Source organism: Gopherus flavomarginatus, chromosome 4 (genome assembly GCF_025201925.1).
Source record: "Gopherus flavomarginatus isolate rGopFla2 chromosome 4, rGopFla2.mat.asm, whole genome shotgun sequence".
Classification (NCBI taxonomy): domain Eukaryota; kingdom Metazoa; phylum Chordata; order Testudines; family Testudinidae; genus Gopherus; species Gopherus flavomarginatus.
This window is the reverse complement of record NC_066620.1, coordinates 117,114,751-117,131,297: the sequence shown is the minus strand read 5'-3', so window position 1 is coordinate 117,131,297 and position 16,547 is coordinate 117,114,751. Positions and strand designations below refer to the sequence as shown.

The 16,547-nt window shown below is 40.3% G+C and overlaps 1 protein-coding gene across 1 annotated transcript in view; it reads left to right on the top strand.

Moving 5' to 3' along the window:
* The window catches only part of TMEM200A (transmembrane protein 200A), a 70,414-nt gene extending 55,961 nt beyond the window's left edge, over nt 1-14,453 (top strand). The window contains exon 3 of the mRNA XM_050949728.1: nt 11,388-14,453. Within this exon, the coding sequence (XP_050805685.1) occupies nt 11,404-12,879 (1,476 nt within the window). The 5' untranslated portion in view covers nt 11,388-11,403 and the 3' untranslated portion in view covers nt 12,880-14,453. The remainder of the gene's footprint in view (nt 1-11,387) is intronic.
* Nucleotides 14,454-16,547: the final 2,094 nt, after the last annotated feature.

Below are 16,547 nucleotides of genomic sequence, written 5' to 3'. Positions count from 1 at the left end.
TAATCGAGAGCAGTCAGATTCAGGAACAAGATAAGATAGCTTATTAACAGCATAGGGCCAGATTCTACCTACAAGTAGAAGTGGGTCCCCTAATAGCTTCAAAAAGAACTTGGCATGTGTAACTGTGAATAAATTTTAACCTCTGATGTGCATTAATAAAATTTGGCATAGCAAGTGACCCATACCTAAATGAAAGCTTTATGTGCTGCCGATCAATCTCAACATCTGTTCTGAGCCAGGTTGAGGTCCTGTCCACAAACCACATAATGCATCTAATTTATGGCCTGGTCTTGCGGGGCGGGGGGGAAAGAGGATCGATCTAAGATACGCAACTTCTGCTACGAGAATAGCGTAGCTGAAGTAGACACATCTTAGATAGACTTAGAATCACTTACTTCGCGTCCTCGCGGCGTGGGATCGACGGCCGCAGCTCCCCCATCAACTTTGCTTCCACCTCTCGCCAAGCTGGAGTTCAGCAGTCGATGGGAGAGTGATCGGGGATCGATTTTATTGTCTACACTACACGCAATAAATCGATTCCTGATAGATCAATCGCTATCTGGTGGGTAGTGTAGACATACCCTATGAGCGGCATAAAACCAGACTCTGAATGAAGAACTTCCATTTTCAGCTAAATACAGGACCTGAGACACATCCATTATTAGGTCTGTAACTGGTGCCTCAATTCTTTAGCCAGCATTCTATTTATTGTTCTTGACATATTAGGGACATTCTCATTTTTTCTCAGGCCTGGTAGCCTACAGTTCTACAAACTCTTTAGCAGGAAACCTGCTGTAGCAGTAGTGATTGGTACAACTGGTACTGATTTTGAATGTGGTGTGATACATTTTACACAAATAACAGAGCGGGTGTATACTGATTTATAGTTGCCCAACCAAGCAACAATAATTTTGCCTTGCTTCAGAGTGGCTACACTCGGGACAGAGCTGAGGTGAGAAATAGGTATTTGAAATTTAGTTCTGAGTGCATTGTGGACAGCGAGTTAGGTCTCAGGGAGTGCAAGGGAACCCTGGGTGCTCCATGGCAAAGTAGGTAAGGGATAGGAGGTGGGAGCAAAGTCTGACTGTAGCTTGAAAGCATGTCTCTTTCACCAGCAGAAGTTGGTGCAAGAAAAAGATATTACCCACCTTGTGTTACTGATATTTTGGGACCAGCATGGCTACAGCAACATTACTAAATTGCTTTTGGTATCTTAGTTTTCATAACTTCTGGCTACCTGTCAAGAAAGTGAGTATAAGTGTGAATGATTAGAAGCTCTAATGATGCCCTCATGTGGACGTTTAGCTAGTTCACACTAATTTAATACTAATTGAAAGCACTATATAGCTTTACCATATATTTTATAATGATTTCTTCATATCTTTTAAGGTATCACAAACATAATTCAACTGTTCGTGCCAATGTAATTTAGCAAACGGAATATTTTTTCGAACAATGCATTTTCCATTCTTTACTAATACTGATTTGTCCTTCATTAAAAGTCTGCCTCTCAAAAAGGAAAGCTCTTCTAAGGCACCACACAGTTTATGCAGACATTGATTTCACATCTGTCAGCATACATTCCTTAACCCTCTCTTTGGATCTCTTCACCATCGAATTTTGTGCCTGTTGTTCTGTCTGCCACTCACTGAGTACGTATACAGTGGGAAATTACATTTTGTTAGAACATGTTAATTAACACAATTAATTTAGCATTCAGTGTAGACAAGGACATGTTGTGTCTAGACTAGAGTTTTTGCTCAATTTAACTCAAGTTAAAAGATTGCCAGTTAACTGGAGTTAGCTAGTATGTCTGTAAATACTAGTTTAGATGCTCCACACATGTTTGTGGCTTAAATACACCTCCGTATTTGTTTTACATTGGGTCAGTGTACAGAAGTGAATGGGACAAAGATTAAGGGATCAAGTAAATAACCCAATATTTATAAACTAAATTATTTCTGAGTGTTTTGGGCATTGTTCTTCGTTTAGTTTTAGAGGGAGAACTGCATTCATCCAACTTCTGGCACTCTGAGCCCCAGAGTGTTTAACCATGCACTGACTTCATATCCAGTCTCATATGCCAAGTCATACAAACCTCATCTTTGCTTTACACCCCAGAGAGTAAGCCTTCTATTCGGCACCACCACATGCTACACCTCAGAGGTGTCAGAATCCTTTGAAATATTTATTTCATGACTTATGGTTGATGTCTAATCTCCACTCTCATCTGCATCATGTTAGCTTTGATCTAAATTCTCATTCGTTTTTTGTATATTTGGGATTTTAGGTTTAGAGATGCTGAGCTACAGAATTATCTTCCAGTATCCTTTGTTCTAATTCTAGAAGAAGCTCCTTATCCCTGTTTCTCAATCTCTAGAAGACAAATGCAGAACAAAGACGAATGCGTATAAATATGTACAAACCCACCTCCTTCACCTACGCAGTTTAAATTAAAATGAGCTCCTAAAGTTTTTAACACAAAGATTTTCTTTCAATGGTATCACAAGCAGATATAGCTTATGATATAAAAGATGAAAAACGCTGTACCTGTTTCATCTAGAGGTTCAATTTGCCATGGACTCTTTTTTTTCTAATTCCTAGAAATTAGGACTGATAACTATGAATGAACTGGTATATTCAATACATATATTTGGACCAATAGCTGATACCTGCTTCTGATCACAATACTGACTTTGATTGAAACAATGACTTTACATAAAATGGCTTAGAGCCACATTCTGCCACTTTACTCATACTGGGTAGTACCTTATTTAAGCTAAACCAAAGTAAATAGAAGAAATTACACAGCCAACTCTCAAATAAACTGGAAATTCAATCATGAGCAAGCACAAGATATTCTAACCCCATTGGGTTTATTTTCCTGTACACACATGACATTTTTCTTCTTTCCTTTTCAAACAATACAACTGCTTTATTATTATTCCCCCTTGTAAAGCAGCCTTTTCTCATATACCATAGAATTTCGTGTCATTTTTATTTTCTCACTCTTCCTTTAGCTCCCTGGATTTGTTTCTTGTCTCTGTTCTGTGACATAGACTATATCCTCAGATAGCAGAGTGTGTGTGTGTGTATATGTGTGTGTGTGTGTGTATATATATAGTGTGTATGTGTGTGTGTATATGTGTCCTTACTGCCCTGCATGCTTCTAGGTCTCATCCTCAGCCCTTCTCAGGCTTCTTCCCACTGTCCATCCCAGGTTGCTCTCTTCAGGCCCTACGCAGCCTCCAGTCATCTCCTCACTGGAGATACCCATGAGTAGCTGTTACTCACCAGGTCTTCCTTTCTTCCTCTCTATGGCCTGGTCTACACTACGAGTTTATGTCGAATTTAGCAGCCACCCTGCATCCGTCCACACCGCAAAGCCATTTTTGTCGACATAAAGGGCTCTTAATATCGATTTCTGTACTCCTCTCTGACGAGGGGAGTAGCGCTGAAATTGAAATGGCAATGTCTAATTAGGGTTAGTGTGGCCACAATTCGATGCTATTGGCCTCCGGGAACTATCCCACAGTGCACCATTGTGCCCGCTCTGGACAGCAATCTGAACTCGGATGCACTGGCCAGGTAGACGGGAAAAGCCCCGCGAACTTTTGAATTTTATTTCCTGTTTGCCCAGCATGGAGAGCCGATCAGCACAGGTGACCATGCAGTCCCAGAATCAAAAAAGAGCTCCAGCATGGACTGTATGGGAGGTACTGGATCTGATTGCTGTATGGGGAGATGAATCGGTTCTATCAGAACTCCATTCCAAAAGACAAAATGCCAAAACATTTGAAAAAATCTCCAAGGCCATGATGGACAGAGGCCACAACAGGGACTCAACACAGTGCTGCGTGAAACTTTAAGGAGCTGAGACAAGCGTACCAGAAAGCCAAAGAATCAAATGGGCGCTCACAGAGGGAGGGGCGACTGACGACTGTAGCTAACCCACAGTTCCTGCACTCTCCGAAAACCATTTGAATTCTGGGCTGAGCTCCCAATGCCTGAAGGGTCAAAAACATTGTCCTGCCTGGAATATCATGGCAGCTGGAGGATCCTGCCTCCGGCTGCTCTCCCAGTCAGCAACACCACGTGGTCGCGCCTACCCCTTGCTACCAGGGCTGACAATCAGATACTTAGACCTCTACGTTTTGCAGAAAATAAAAAAATTAAGCTGCTGTTTAGAACTGTCCCCCAATATACATATCCTGGGACATTTTGCATTTTACCAGTGTCAACCAAAGGCCCACGCACAAATGGAGATTCAGTCCTGCCTGTGCCTCTGTCCTAGTGCCTATCACAGATTCCCATTTTCAGCTATAGGCTGAGCAAGTGCAGAATGGTGTTCACTCTACTTCGCTGTAAGCCAACCGCCCTCCCCTCTCCCCTTTGATCTCTGCTTGCAGAGGCAATAAAGTCAGTGTTGTTTCAAATTCATGCATTCTTCATCACACAAATGGGGGAATAACTGCCACGGTAGCTGAGGAGGGGTGGGGGAGGAGAGAAGCAACGGGTGAGGTTGTTGCAGGGGCACCCCCTAGGATGGCATGCAGCTCATCATTTCTGCGGCTCTGACCTGGAGCTGCCGTTTGCCTCTCTGGTTCTTTAGTAGGCTTGCCTGATATTCTAGGCAGGATTGACTCTCCATTAGACAAAACTTAAAGAAGAGAAGGATCTGGGGAGTAATTCCCATTTTTGTCCAGGTGCCCCCCACTGACCTCATTGAGGCCGACCAGGAGCACCCATGACAGCAGCTGACGGTACAGTATGACTGGTAACCGTCTTTGTTAACTTGCAAAAGGCAAGGAGATGCTGCTGTGTAGCACTGCAATACCACGTCTGTCAGCAGCATCCAGTAGACATACGGTGACAGTGAAAAAAGGCTGAACGGGCTCCATGGTTGCTGTGCTATGGCATCTGCCTGGGCAATCCAGGGAAAAGGGTGCGAAACGATTGTCTGCCGTTGCTTTCATGGAGGGAGGATTGACTGACGACATTTACCCGTAACCACCCGTGACAAATTTTTGGCCTCATCAGGCATTGGGATCTCAACCCAGAATTCCAATGGGCGGGGGAGACTGCGGGAACTATGGGATAGCTACCCAAAGTGCAACAATCCGGAAGCCGACGCTAGCCTCAGTACATGGATGCACACCGCTGAATTAATGTGCTTAGTGTGGCCGCGTGCACTTGCTTTTTTACAATCTGTTTCAAAAATTGATTTCTGTAAAATCGGAATAATCCCGTAGTGTAGACATACCCTGAGAAGTACACCATAACTCCCATTAGATGTTTTTGGGCAACATCTCCATGAAGCCTTGCCAGAGGAACAGAATTGTGCTGAGCCATAAGCCTACCTTAAAGGGCCCAGCATACATTGTTACAGGCTCTGAGGGGCTGATACAGACTCCAGAGATTACTGGGGACAGAGAAGCTCTGGCTGTGCTCCCTTGCTGTCAGCAGACAGAGTAGGGTGCATGAGCTAATACACCAGCTCTGTGCCCTTGTAGATTCCTGCCAAATTGGAGTGATCCCCCTGTGGTTGACTAGGCTAATTTTAGGAACATAAAAGAACATAAGAATGGCCCTAATGGGTCAGACAAAAGGTCCATTTAGCCCAGTATCCTGTCTTCTGACAGTGGCCAATGCCAGGTGCCCCAGAGGGAATGAACAGAACATGTATTCATCAAGTGATCCATCCCCTGTCAGTCATTCCCAACTTCTGGCAAACAGAGGCTAGAGACACCATTCCTGCCCATCTTGGCTAATAGCCATTGATGGACCTATCCTCTATGAATTTATCTAGTTCTTTTTTGAACTCTAGTATGGTCTTGGCCTTCACAACATCCCCTGGTAAGGAGTTCCACAGGTTGACTGTGCTTTGTGTGAAGAAATACCTCCTTTTGTTTGTTTTAAACCTGCTGCCTATTAATTTAATTTGGTGACCCCTAGTTCTTGTGTTATGAGAAGTAGTAAACAACACTTCCTTATCTACTTTCTCTACACCAGTCATGATTTTATAGACCTCAATCATATCTCCCCTTAGCTGTCTCTTTTCCAAGCTGACCCAGTCTTATTAATCTCTCCTCATACGGAAGCCGTTCCATACCCCAATCATTTTTGTTGCCCTTTTCTAATTCCAATATATCTTTTTTGAGATGGGGTGACCACATCTGCACACAATATTCAAGATATGAGTGTACCATGGATTTATATAGCGGCAACATGATATTTTCTGTCCTATTATCTATCTCTTTCTTAATTATTCCCAGCATTCTGTTTGCTTTTTTTTACTGCTGCTGCACATTGAGTGGATGTTTTCAAGAACTATCCAAAATGACTCCAAGATCTTTCTTGAGTGGGAACAGCTAATTTAGACCCCATCATTTTATATGTATAGTTGAGATTATGCTTTCCAATGTGCATTACTTTGCATTTATCAGCATGAAATTTCATCTGCCATTTTGCTGCCCAGTCACCCAGTATTGAGAGATCCTTTTCCTAGCTCTTTGCAGTCTACCTGGATCTTAACTATCTTTAGGAATTTTACATCATCTGCAAATTTTGCCACCTCACTGTTTACCCCTTTTTCCAGATCACTTATGAATATGTTGAAAGGACTGGTACCAGAACAGACCTGTGGGGGACACCATTTACCTCTCTCCATTCTGAAAATTGACCATTTATACCTACCCTTTGTTTCCTATCTTTTAACCAGTTACCAATCCATGAGAGCACCTTCTTTCTTATCCCGTGGCATAAGAGCCTTTGATGAGGGACTTTGTCAAAGGCTTTCTGAAAATCTAAGTACACTATATGAACTGGATCCCCTTTGTCCACATGCTTGTTGACCCCCTCAAAGAGTTCTAGTAGATTGATGAGACATGATTTCTCTTTACTGAAACTTCCTCAACAAATTATGTGCAGCTATATGTCTGACAATATTGTTCTTTATTATAGTTTCAACCAGTTTGCCTGGTGCTGCAGTCAGGCTTACAAGCCTATGATTGCCGGGGTCACCTCTGGAGCCCTTTTCAAAAATTGGCATCACATTAGCTATCCTCCAGTCATCTGGTATAGAAGCTGATTTAAATGAGAGGTTACAGACTACAGTTCTGCAATTTCACATTTGAGTTCCTTCCTGCAGTAGTAGCACAGTGCAAAATGGCCTTAATAGAGAGGGAATCTGGGGCATTCTCTCTTTACTGGCTGAATCACTAAACTGTCTTTGGAGCTGACATTTTTGTTGCATGAAAACTAGTACAAAAACAAGTTGGAAGGTCAGAAGTTTAAAAAATCTTTGTTCTTTAAAAGCTGGATGGTGACTGGTGCTTTTGCACCAGCAGACTGAAGATGTTATGTTTTATAAAATTAATTAGGCCAAAATTGTGCTGCGACTACTGCCTATCATGCTAAACAATATTATCTCATTGTTTTCTTGTACTCCTCTCTGTCTTAATCCACCTGCTGTCTCTTGTCTGATACTTAGATTGTAAGCTCCTTGGGACAGAGTTCCTCTTTTTGTTCTGTATTTGTACAACACCTAGCATAATGGCTCCCTGAGCTAGGCCTGGGGCTCCAAGGTGCTATGGTAATACAAATGATTAATAATTATTAATATAAATATGCCCCTCTCTTTCAGATAATGATGCAATGGATCATAAGGAGATCCATTTTATAGCAGGGCGGTAATGTCACTTAGAATGCCACCAAAATAACAGATTAAATTGAAACTGTTAACATACTCCACTTCAGCTCTGAGTCAAAATCTCATAAGATTTGCTTGTTCAGATGTGTGCATTCAGAGATTTGTCTTTTCAGTCAAACTGAATATAGAACTACACTGGAGTTATCTGTAATTCCTCTTTAACATGAATATAATATAGCAGGGGTCGGCAACCTTTCAAAAGTGGTGTGCCGAGTCTTCATTTATTCACTCTAATTTAAGGTTTCGCGTGCCGGTAATACATTTTAACATTTGTAGAAGGTCTCTTTCTATAATATATAACTAAACTATTGTTGTATGTAAAGCAAATAAGGCTTTAAAATGTTTAAGAAGCTTCATTTAAAATTAAATTAAATTAAAATGCAGAGTCCCCCAGACCGGTGACCAGGACCCGGACAGTGTGAGTGCCGCTGAAAATCAGCTCGTGTGCCGCCTTCAGCACATGTGCCATAGGTTGCCTACCCCTGTAATATAGTTTGTAAAAAGCTTCCTAATGTTAAAATGCATTTCATCCTAATAAGTAGATAAAACATTGTACCATAAACAAAGATGCGATGTATTGGAGCATTGCTATGTAAGGTTTAATTGCTATCCTTTCTCATAAAGACAGGTTTTGATCTCCTGCCAATCTAAGTCCATAGTAATTACATTGATTTCTGTGCAGTTACTCCAGATTTACATGGAGGTAAGTGAGATCAGCATCTAGCCACTTCTGTTAGCACCAAGGTGAAACTTAAATCTTTGCCAGCCCTGCACCTTATTTGCTTTATAAAGCTGGTGGTGGAGGGGGAAATGGGAAGGGGGAAGGCAGGGAGAGAGAGATTTTTCTGGCTGTGAATTTAGAAGTAATTCTACAGTGAGAGTGAGGTCAGGAAATAGAAAAAATAAGGGAATGTAGTCTCTGTTTTGAACTGTTACTCTGGCAAAAAGACTTTTCCAGTCCTGCAGCCCCCTCCTACTACAGGTTTTCCCAGAGGGAGAAGGAGTAATCTGTCCTTAAAGAATATAAGGAATCAGGTACTTAGAATGTCTCCTTTACTCTCCATCAGCTAAGCTGTTGCTGAACAATTAATAATGAATAGTAGACGCTTTTCTTCTGCAACCTTTGTGAAGTCTGCAAATGGGAAGCATTTTCTATAAAACTAGGGACATTTAAGTGTGGGATTTTCAGAAGCACGTAAATGACTGTGTGCCCAAAGGAAATTGAGGATTTGTGCTCCTGAGTTAATGTATTTTTAGAAAATCCCATCCTAAATGTGTGGGACCTCGAGAAGGATAATAGGCTGACATGCAGAGGTTAGTTCTATCTGTCAATATTAGTATTGCTATGGCATGCTTCTCTTCATTTACTTTATAGAAAAACTAATAACGTTTAAATTGAACCCTAACAAAAGAAAACATTTTCCACAGACTGGGTCCTGTTTATTTTTGTCTGGAATCCAAAACAATGTTTTACAAAAATTGAGAAGAGTCATCTTGATGTTTGATTGTGTTTTGGCACAAACCTCGTAAGCACATATGTGTATGAGCAAATTTTGTTTTCATTTATCTTTAAAAAAAAAAATCTGAACCTTAAATACTCAGTTATTTTTACTCTCCATTCTGGAGTTTTTAAAATTACATATATTTTTAGAATGTGTCTTTTCTGAAGCATGCAAGAGACCACATGGCAGTAACACATTGAAGTTACCAAAACAGCACTGAAATGCAGCTCCAGTTTAATTACAGGGGCAGGAATTTTCAATGACGTCTAAGAGACTTAGGTACCTAATTCCTACTGAAGTTTTATTCAAAAAACTTGACATCTGATTGTGATTTTTGCTCTCCAAAATTCATAAAGTATTCTGTGTATCCAAGCTGGCAATCTTTACTCATGCAAAACTCCGAGACTTGTCACAGAAGCTCTCTATTCCTTAATAACAATGAAGCAGTTAGGTAGCTTAGGATGTCTCTCGCTCTCGCGCTCTATCCACTCACTAAGCAATGTCTGAACAATTAATAATGAACACTGGACACATTTCTTCTGGAGAAGTGCTCCTACCTTGCCCCCATTCTCAAACAGTTCTACCCACTCACTATTCATGTTGTGGTAATGTTAACTGTTACCATGTTGAGCCAGTTCTATCCTTAGATGTGCACATATGGCATCCTGTTAAGCCAAAGGGTGTTGTATGCATGAGTCAAAGCGCAGAACCTGCCCTCTTATATTTAAAAACAACCATAATTTAGATTAAATCTCAGGAAAAACTTCCTAAGAACAGAAGGACAATGGAACAGACTGCCTATGGGGGTCATGGAAGCTCGTTCACTGGAGATTTTCCAAAAGGAGGCTGGATAGCCATCTGTCTTGGATGGTTAAACACAAACAAATCCTGCATCTTGGTAGGCGATGTCGGGGGTGGAGGGATTGGACCAGATGATCCTTGTGGTCTAACTCCATGGGTCTATGGTTCTATAAATCACAGATCTTGTCTTTCTTTATTCCCCTCTGTCACTCAGCTTTCTCTTTGTCTGTTCACAAAATCTCATCACTCTTGGAGCAAGAGCCTTCTCCTCTACAGCCATTTAAAACTATCTTCCTGTGTATCTCAGCCTAATCAGGTCTCCATTTCACCTGAGCACCATTTCTATACTCCCTGTCTCGTGTCTTTCAATTATTCATCCCCTCTCTCTTATTTGTTAACATTCTTTGATGTATTATTTAACCCTGGAAAGCATTCTGAAAGATTTTGTACAAAATAAAGTTTTATTTCTCTGTATTTTGTTGGATGGGTACTTTCTTGGCCACTCTCAGATGTAATGATCTGACAAGCACCATTTCTACAGCTGTGCACATTACTCCTGATAGTTTTTTAAAACAGTGTTTGTTGAAGTTTTCCACATCATTTATAGACACTCGGGCATACAGGTAAACCTAAGGGGAAAAACTTACTTCAGACAGCTATATGATGCTGATTCCGAAAGAAGGATGTAAACTAAACCACGGTGCCTTGTGCTCCATGAAAAACCAATGAAAACAAACAATGGAAAAACCTTAGGATTGCCATGTGGATAAGGCAAGCATTATTAGGAAAAGGCAAAAATGATCCTGTAATTAGGAATTAAAATCTAGTATTTATAAACTTAATAATGTAGTAGTAATAATAGAATGATTTTTAAAAATACACTAAAATCTATGATAAAATCATTGTCCTAAAGATGATATTCAGTACAATTAATATTCACACTAACTGTGATTGTTTCACAGTTGTTAAAAGCTTTTTTAGACAATCTTGAAGTTTTAGCTAACATGCATATGAAAATGGTATGAGATAAAGTTGATTGCTTTGTTGGAGACCAGTTCTGAACGATGCCATATGTTAAGCATTTTCAATAATTTCATTTTATATACTCCTGATAACTCATCATGAGCCATCTTATTACTTTTCCAGTATATTTCTATCAGTTAGGCCATGCATATTACCTAGCTTTACCGTGTTCAAAAAAGTTTTCTCGAATTCCATGTACATGTGAAAGTTGCCATTTATGAAGAGCTGTTAAAATGTAATGGCTTTTTAAAGTAATATTTATTTTCATAAAAAGTAAATGTCTGATTAACAAATGTATATGTATATTGTATTGAAATTACTTATATTAGTATTTCTGTTTTCTTTTCCAGGGCAGAATATAGAACTATGATAGCAACTGGTGGAGTAATAACAGGGCTGGCAGCCTTAAAGAGGCAAGACTCTGCCAGATCTCAGCATCAACTAAATCTTGCCACATCACCAACTTCTGAAGAGAAAAAGCCAGTCAGACGCCGGCCCAGGGCTGATGTAGTAATTGTCAGGGGCAAAATCCGACTTTACTCCCCGTCAGGATTCTTTCTTGTTTTGGGAGTGCTCATCTCATTCATGGGAATTGCAATGGCTATCCTTGGATACTGGCCACAAAAGGAACAATTTTTAAGTCCTGAAGCTAGTCTAGCCTTAAATGAAACCCAAGTCATAACAAACCAAGGTGGAGTTATATTTCATTTCTTTGAACAACATTTACACTCAGATAAGATGAAAATGTTGGGCCCCTTTACTATGGGCATTGGAATCTTTATTTTTATTTGTGCAAATGCCATCCTACATGAAAATCGTGACAAGGAAACAAAAATCATACATATGAGAGACATATATTCCACTGTAATAGACATGCACAGTCTGAGAATCAAGGAACAAAAGCAGTTGAATGGCGCTTATACTGGTTTATTGGGAGAAAGTGAATTTAAGCATAGTGGGAACTCATATGCCTCGCGATTGGCTGCAAACACAATTGCACCTTTCTCTGGCTTCAGGAGTAACTTTCGAATGGATAGTTCGGCTGAAGAAGATGAAGTTGCCATAAATGAAGACAAGAACACTTCTAACCTTCTACCACCTTTGCTGACTGAGCATTCTGGCTCTGTCTTTGGACTCTACCCTCACACTAGCAAAGCAATGGATGACAAAAATAGTAGCTCTATAAAGTGTGAAACAAAGTCAATTGTATCATCCTCCATTAGTGCTTTCACACTGCCTGTAATTAAACTAAACAACTGTGTTATTGATGAACCTAGTATAGACAATATCACTGAGGATTCTGAGATCACTAGAAGCCAGTCTAGAAATTTGTCAATGGACTCTCTAGCCATTCCATTAACTGATACCAATGAATCCTACAAACCTGCCAGTGCAATGCTACCCCGAAATAATTCATTTGTAGAATCTCCATCCAGTCAGTTCAAATCTTCTATGACTCTTGGACCAAGCACTGGAAAACTTTTATCACCTGGTGCTGCCAGAAAACAATTTGGGTCCAACGCATCTTTGCATCTTCTGTCCGCACATTCAAAATCCTTGGATTTAGAGAGGGGTCCGTCTACACTCACTGTCCAAGCTGAACAAAGAAAACACCCCAGCTGGCCCAGATTGGATCGAAGCAACAGTAAAGGATACGTGAAACTAGAAAACAAAGAGGACCCAATGGATAGGTTACTTGTACCACAAGCCACAGTTAAAAAGGACTTTACTAATAAGGAAAAGCTTCTTATGATATCAAGATCTCATAATAATTTGAGTTTTGAACATGATGAGTTTTTGAGTAACAACCTAAAGCGGGGAACTTCAGAAACAAGATTTTAATATTTAAATTACAATTTACAAGACATACAGTATTTTTAAAAATATTTTGACGAGTGTTTCTTTTTCAGTGAAATTGGCACAAGCCTGTTTTTACCAAATGCTTATGGCACATTCAGATTGGCTTGTGTGAACAGAGATCATCATCTCTGTGATGCCAAGAGTTTCATGTGTTAGTAACATACAACTGCAATACTGTATGTTATCACCACTCAAATATATGTTCATGCCACAGATCCCATATTCTCCAATCTGTTGCTCTTTTGTTTCTATATAAGCACATGACCTTTCATCACAAAGACAAGAAACCTGCATCAGAATTGGAGCTCCCATAAGCTTCTAGTTTGTTTTTTTTAGTGATTGCAACATTCTAACAATGATGCTTCCAGTCTAGGATGGAAAGTGAGTAGCAGTATCTACTGGAATTGCCAAATCCAAACACACATTCTAGATATTTTCTTTTACATATGATACATCTTGGTAACTGCAATCCTAGAATGTCATTGTGTTTACATGTTGGGGAGGGAGGGTAGAAGAAAATTGGGCAGATTAAAAACATTTTTGTGAACTCACTGTAAATGGTCAAGTTGAATACCAGTGTTGTGAATTCTAGTTAACTATGCTTTATGTGATAACTTTCTATATCCACTATAATTTAGTACTGCAATTCAAGAAAATCATATGTAGAATAACCATGGCTGAGAAATTTGCAGATTTTTCTGGGATTAGTTATCCAAAGTGCATTAATTGGGAACAGCTTTACAAATAAAATGACAAAATTAACTAAAAATATGAACATGATGAATAACAGGATTTTAGAGTTATGATGTACAGTATAATATTGTGACAAAAATCTAAAGAGAATAATTAAATATATTATATATAGTGTTTATAATAACCAAATCTTAAATAACAGGATTGCTGTGTTTGAAAAAATTGAAACAACAAACTACAATTCAATATTTACACTAATGTTAATGTGAAAGCCCAACTGGCTAAATTTAAACTTGTATATTTTGCATAATTATAGCTTGATGGCTCAGGGGAGGTTTAGCTGTGATAAATTGCATAGAAAGCTTTTGCAAAGGATCGACGTTTAAGACCAAAAGGTTTCTGTCAGCAAAGCAAGCTTCACAGTTGCAGTTGTAGGCTAAGAAAGTTAATATGAATGACTCTGCTAGAAAGTTTTTATTTATTCCATTAAGCCATTTAGGCCTTGATCCTGTCATGACAACCACACTTGAGAACTCCTTCTACCATTCACCAAGCAGTATTGGGGCCTTAACTGGTCATCTTTAACAGGTGTTTGATATTTTCACTTAACCTAAATACTCAGGAATTGTTTTGTTTTGTTTTTTAAAAGGCTTTCCCCAAAAAAGAATCAAAAGTTGGAATGTTGTTGTACTTCAGTTGATCATGAAAGATGAAAGACAGAAATATTTTTTTTTTTTTTAATTTCCAGCTCCATTACTTGCTCAGTGAATTGAGGCATAGTGTTACTTGTTAGAACCTCAAGCCTATATATTGTAACAGAGTTGGCTAAATATTTTGCTATGAAGCTTTTAATAACTTTCTGGTTCGTGTTCTTAATACATTTGCTATTTTTTGAAATAAAATAAAATGTATATCTATGTCTATGGTAAGACTGTTTCCTCCCCCCCCCCCAATATAGGATTTCTCCATATCTAGGAATATCATACATTATATTTGTCAAACATATTGGTCCATTACTGGATATTTGCCTGTGCTCCCCTTGATTTCTTTTTACCTGACAGCCACATGTGCACACATCAGGATAGCATTTAGAACACTTTAGTTCAGCCATCCATGTATTATTATAGAAGCCTAGATTTAGGGTCCTATTCCAGTACTTTCCACATTCTCAAGTTTTTCTATTGTGTCAAGGCTTGGCCAGAGTGATAGCCAGTCTACTCAGAGTACCCCACTGACCAACCCATAAAGCAATGTTGGTGTTACCTGGAAGGATGGAAAAAGAGGCTGATCCTCACTATAGATGCAAGTAAGGTGCTGATTACTTTGCTATTGCCATTAAATATTATTATTATTATTTATTATTATTTATTTATTTATTAATACCACCACCTTCCTCTTATATAGTGCTTTTCATCTATGGATCTTAAAGTGCTTTTCAAAGGAGGTAAATATAATAATGAATAGGTAAGTAAAGTTGAATTCCACATTATAAATTCCGAGAATAAAATTATCAGGCTCAGTGGCGAGTAAGGTACTTTACTTTCTTTGCAGAGAAATCTATTTCATTCTACAGGGGACTGAGCCAAAAACTCATTGACGTCCATGGGAGTCTTTCAGTTGAGTTGATTGGCTTAGGGTCATGCCCTGGGTGCCCAAAATTGAAGGTCAGCAGGTACCTTTTTTTCTCAAACAATGCCATTGGACTCAGTAATATTGCTGGAGGAATAAGGCATTATTTAATACAAGTCCATGTATCACAAATCTGGCCCAACAGAAATTAGAGTATTACAGAGGGAGTTGATATTGACCTCTTGTGACCCCAGGAAGGGGTTAACCCTATAAAGGGTGCTGAGGAAGCCATTCCCCTTCACTTCTGCTGGGCATACTCCAACTGGAACCGCACTATAAAATGGAGCAGCTAAACTCAGTCTTCCCTGACCAGGGAGGAGAGAGAGTGTTGCAAGGTTCTGCCTGGGAGCTATCAGAGCCTAGACTACAGAGGCCAGGCAGGCCGAGACCCAGGCAAATACCTGGCAGTCCACAAATCCCCACAAGGAGGAGGAGTCATTGGGAACTTCACCTGCTGACTACCCTGGAGGATCAGAGGAGTCGTGAACTATGGAGCAGAAGACAGGGTAAGAAGGAGTCTAGGGGAACCAGACATTGATTTGGTTGTGGAACTGGGCACAGAGTCAGTGCATTTTGGAGGGATCCCCACTGACTCGTGGTGGATACACTCACTGCTGTTAGGGCCCTGGGCTGGGACCTGGTGGAGCAGGGAGTGCATGGGTTCCTCTACGCTGGACACCAACCTACTTCTGGATGGTGGCCCACCCCCTGCCTAGCCACTCAGCCATGCTGACCTGCACAGAGGGGTGGCCCCATTGACTCTGGCCATTAGGTTCTACCACCCTCTGCTGAAGGGTGGTCCCATTTACTCTGGTCGCTTGGCCAGACAGTCGTGAACCTAAGGATAGCTCCCTGACTCTAATCATTACGCTATACACTCTGAGAGGAGGAGCGGTCTGTTGGACTTGGCCACAGACCCATAATGCTACTGCCCTGGGGTGGTGGTGTGACAGGCTATACTTGCCTGCAACACCCCTATTTTAGGTTGACTAATACTTTCCATTATAAGAATGCTTGGGACCTTTTATTTGGGAAGCTCTCACATCTCTATTAGTTGCAGCAGGCCTTTGATATTTGGTAGGGGGAATGCCTCTGGCTATGTCCTAAGAAATTCTCTTCAGATTTTGCTGAGACCAACTGTTGAAAATCATAATTTCTCTTCCCTCACCTGCATTCCTCAGGAAAGTATTGGCAGCCTGCCCAAATCACAGAACATTCCAAGGTTGGGTCAGGGTGTTCCTGTCACAGCAGCACCACACTTTGCAGGGAGAACATCGTGGAGTAACAGGACCAGCTGGCTGTAGTGTTTTGTGTGGGAGGCTGCAACA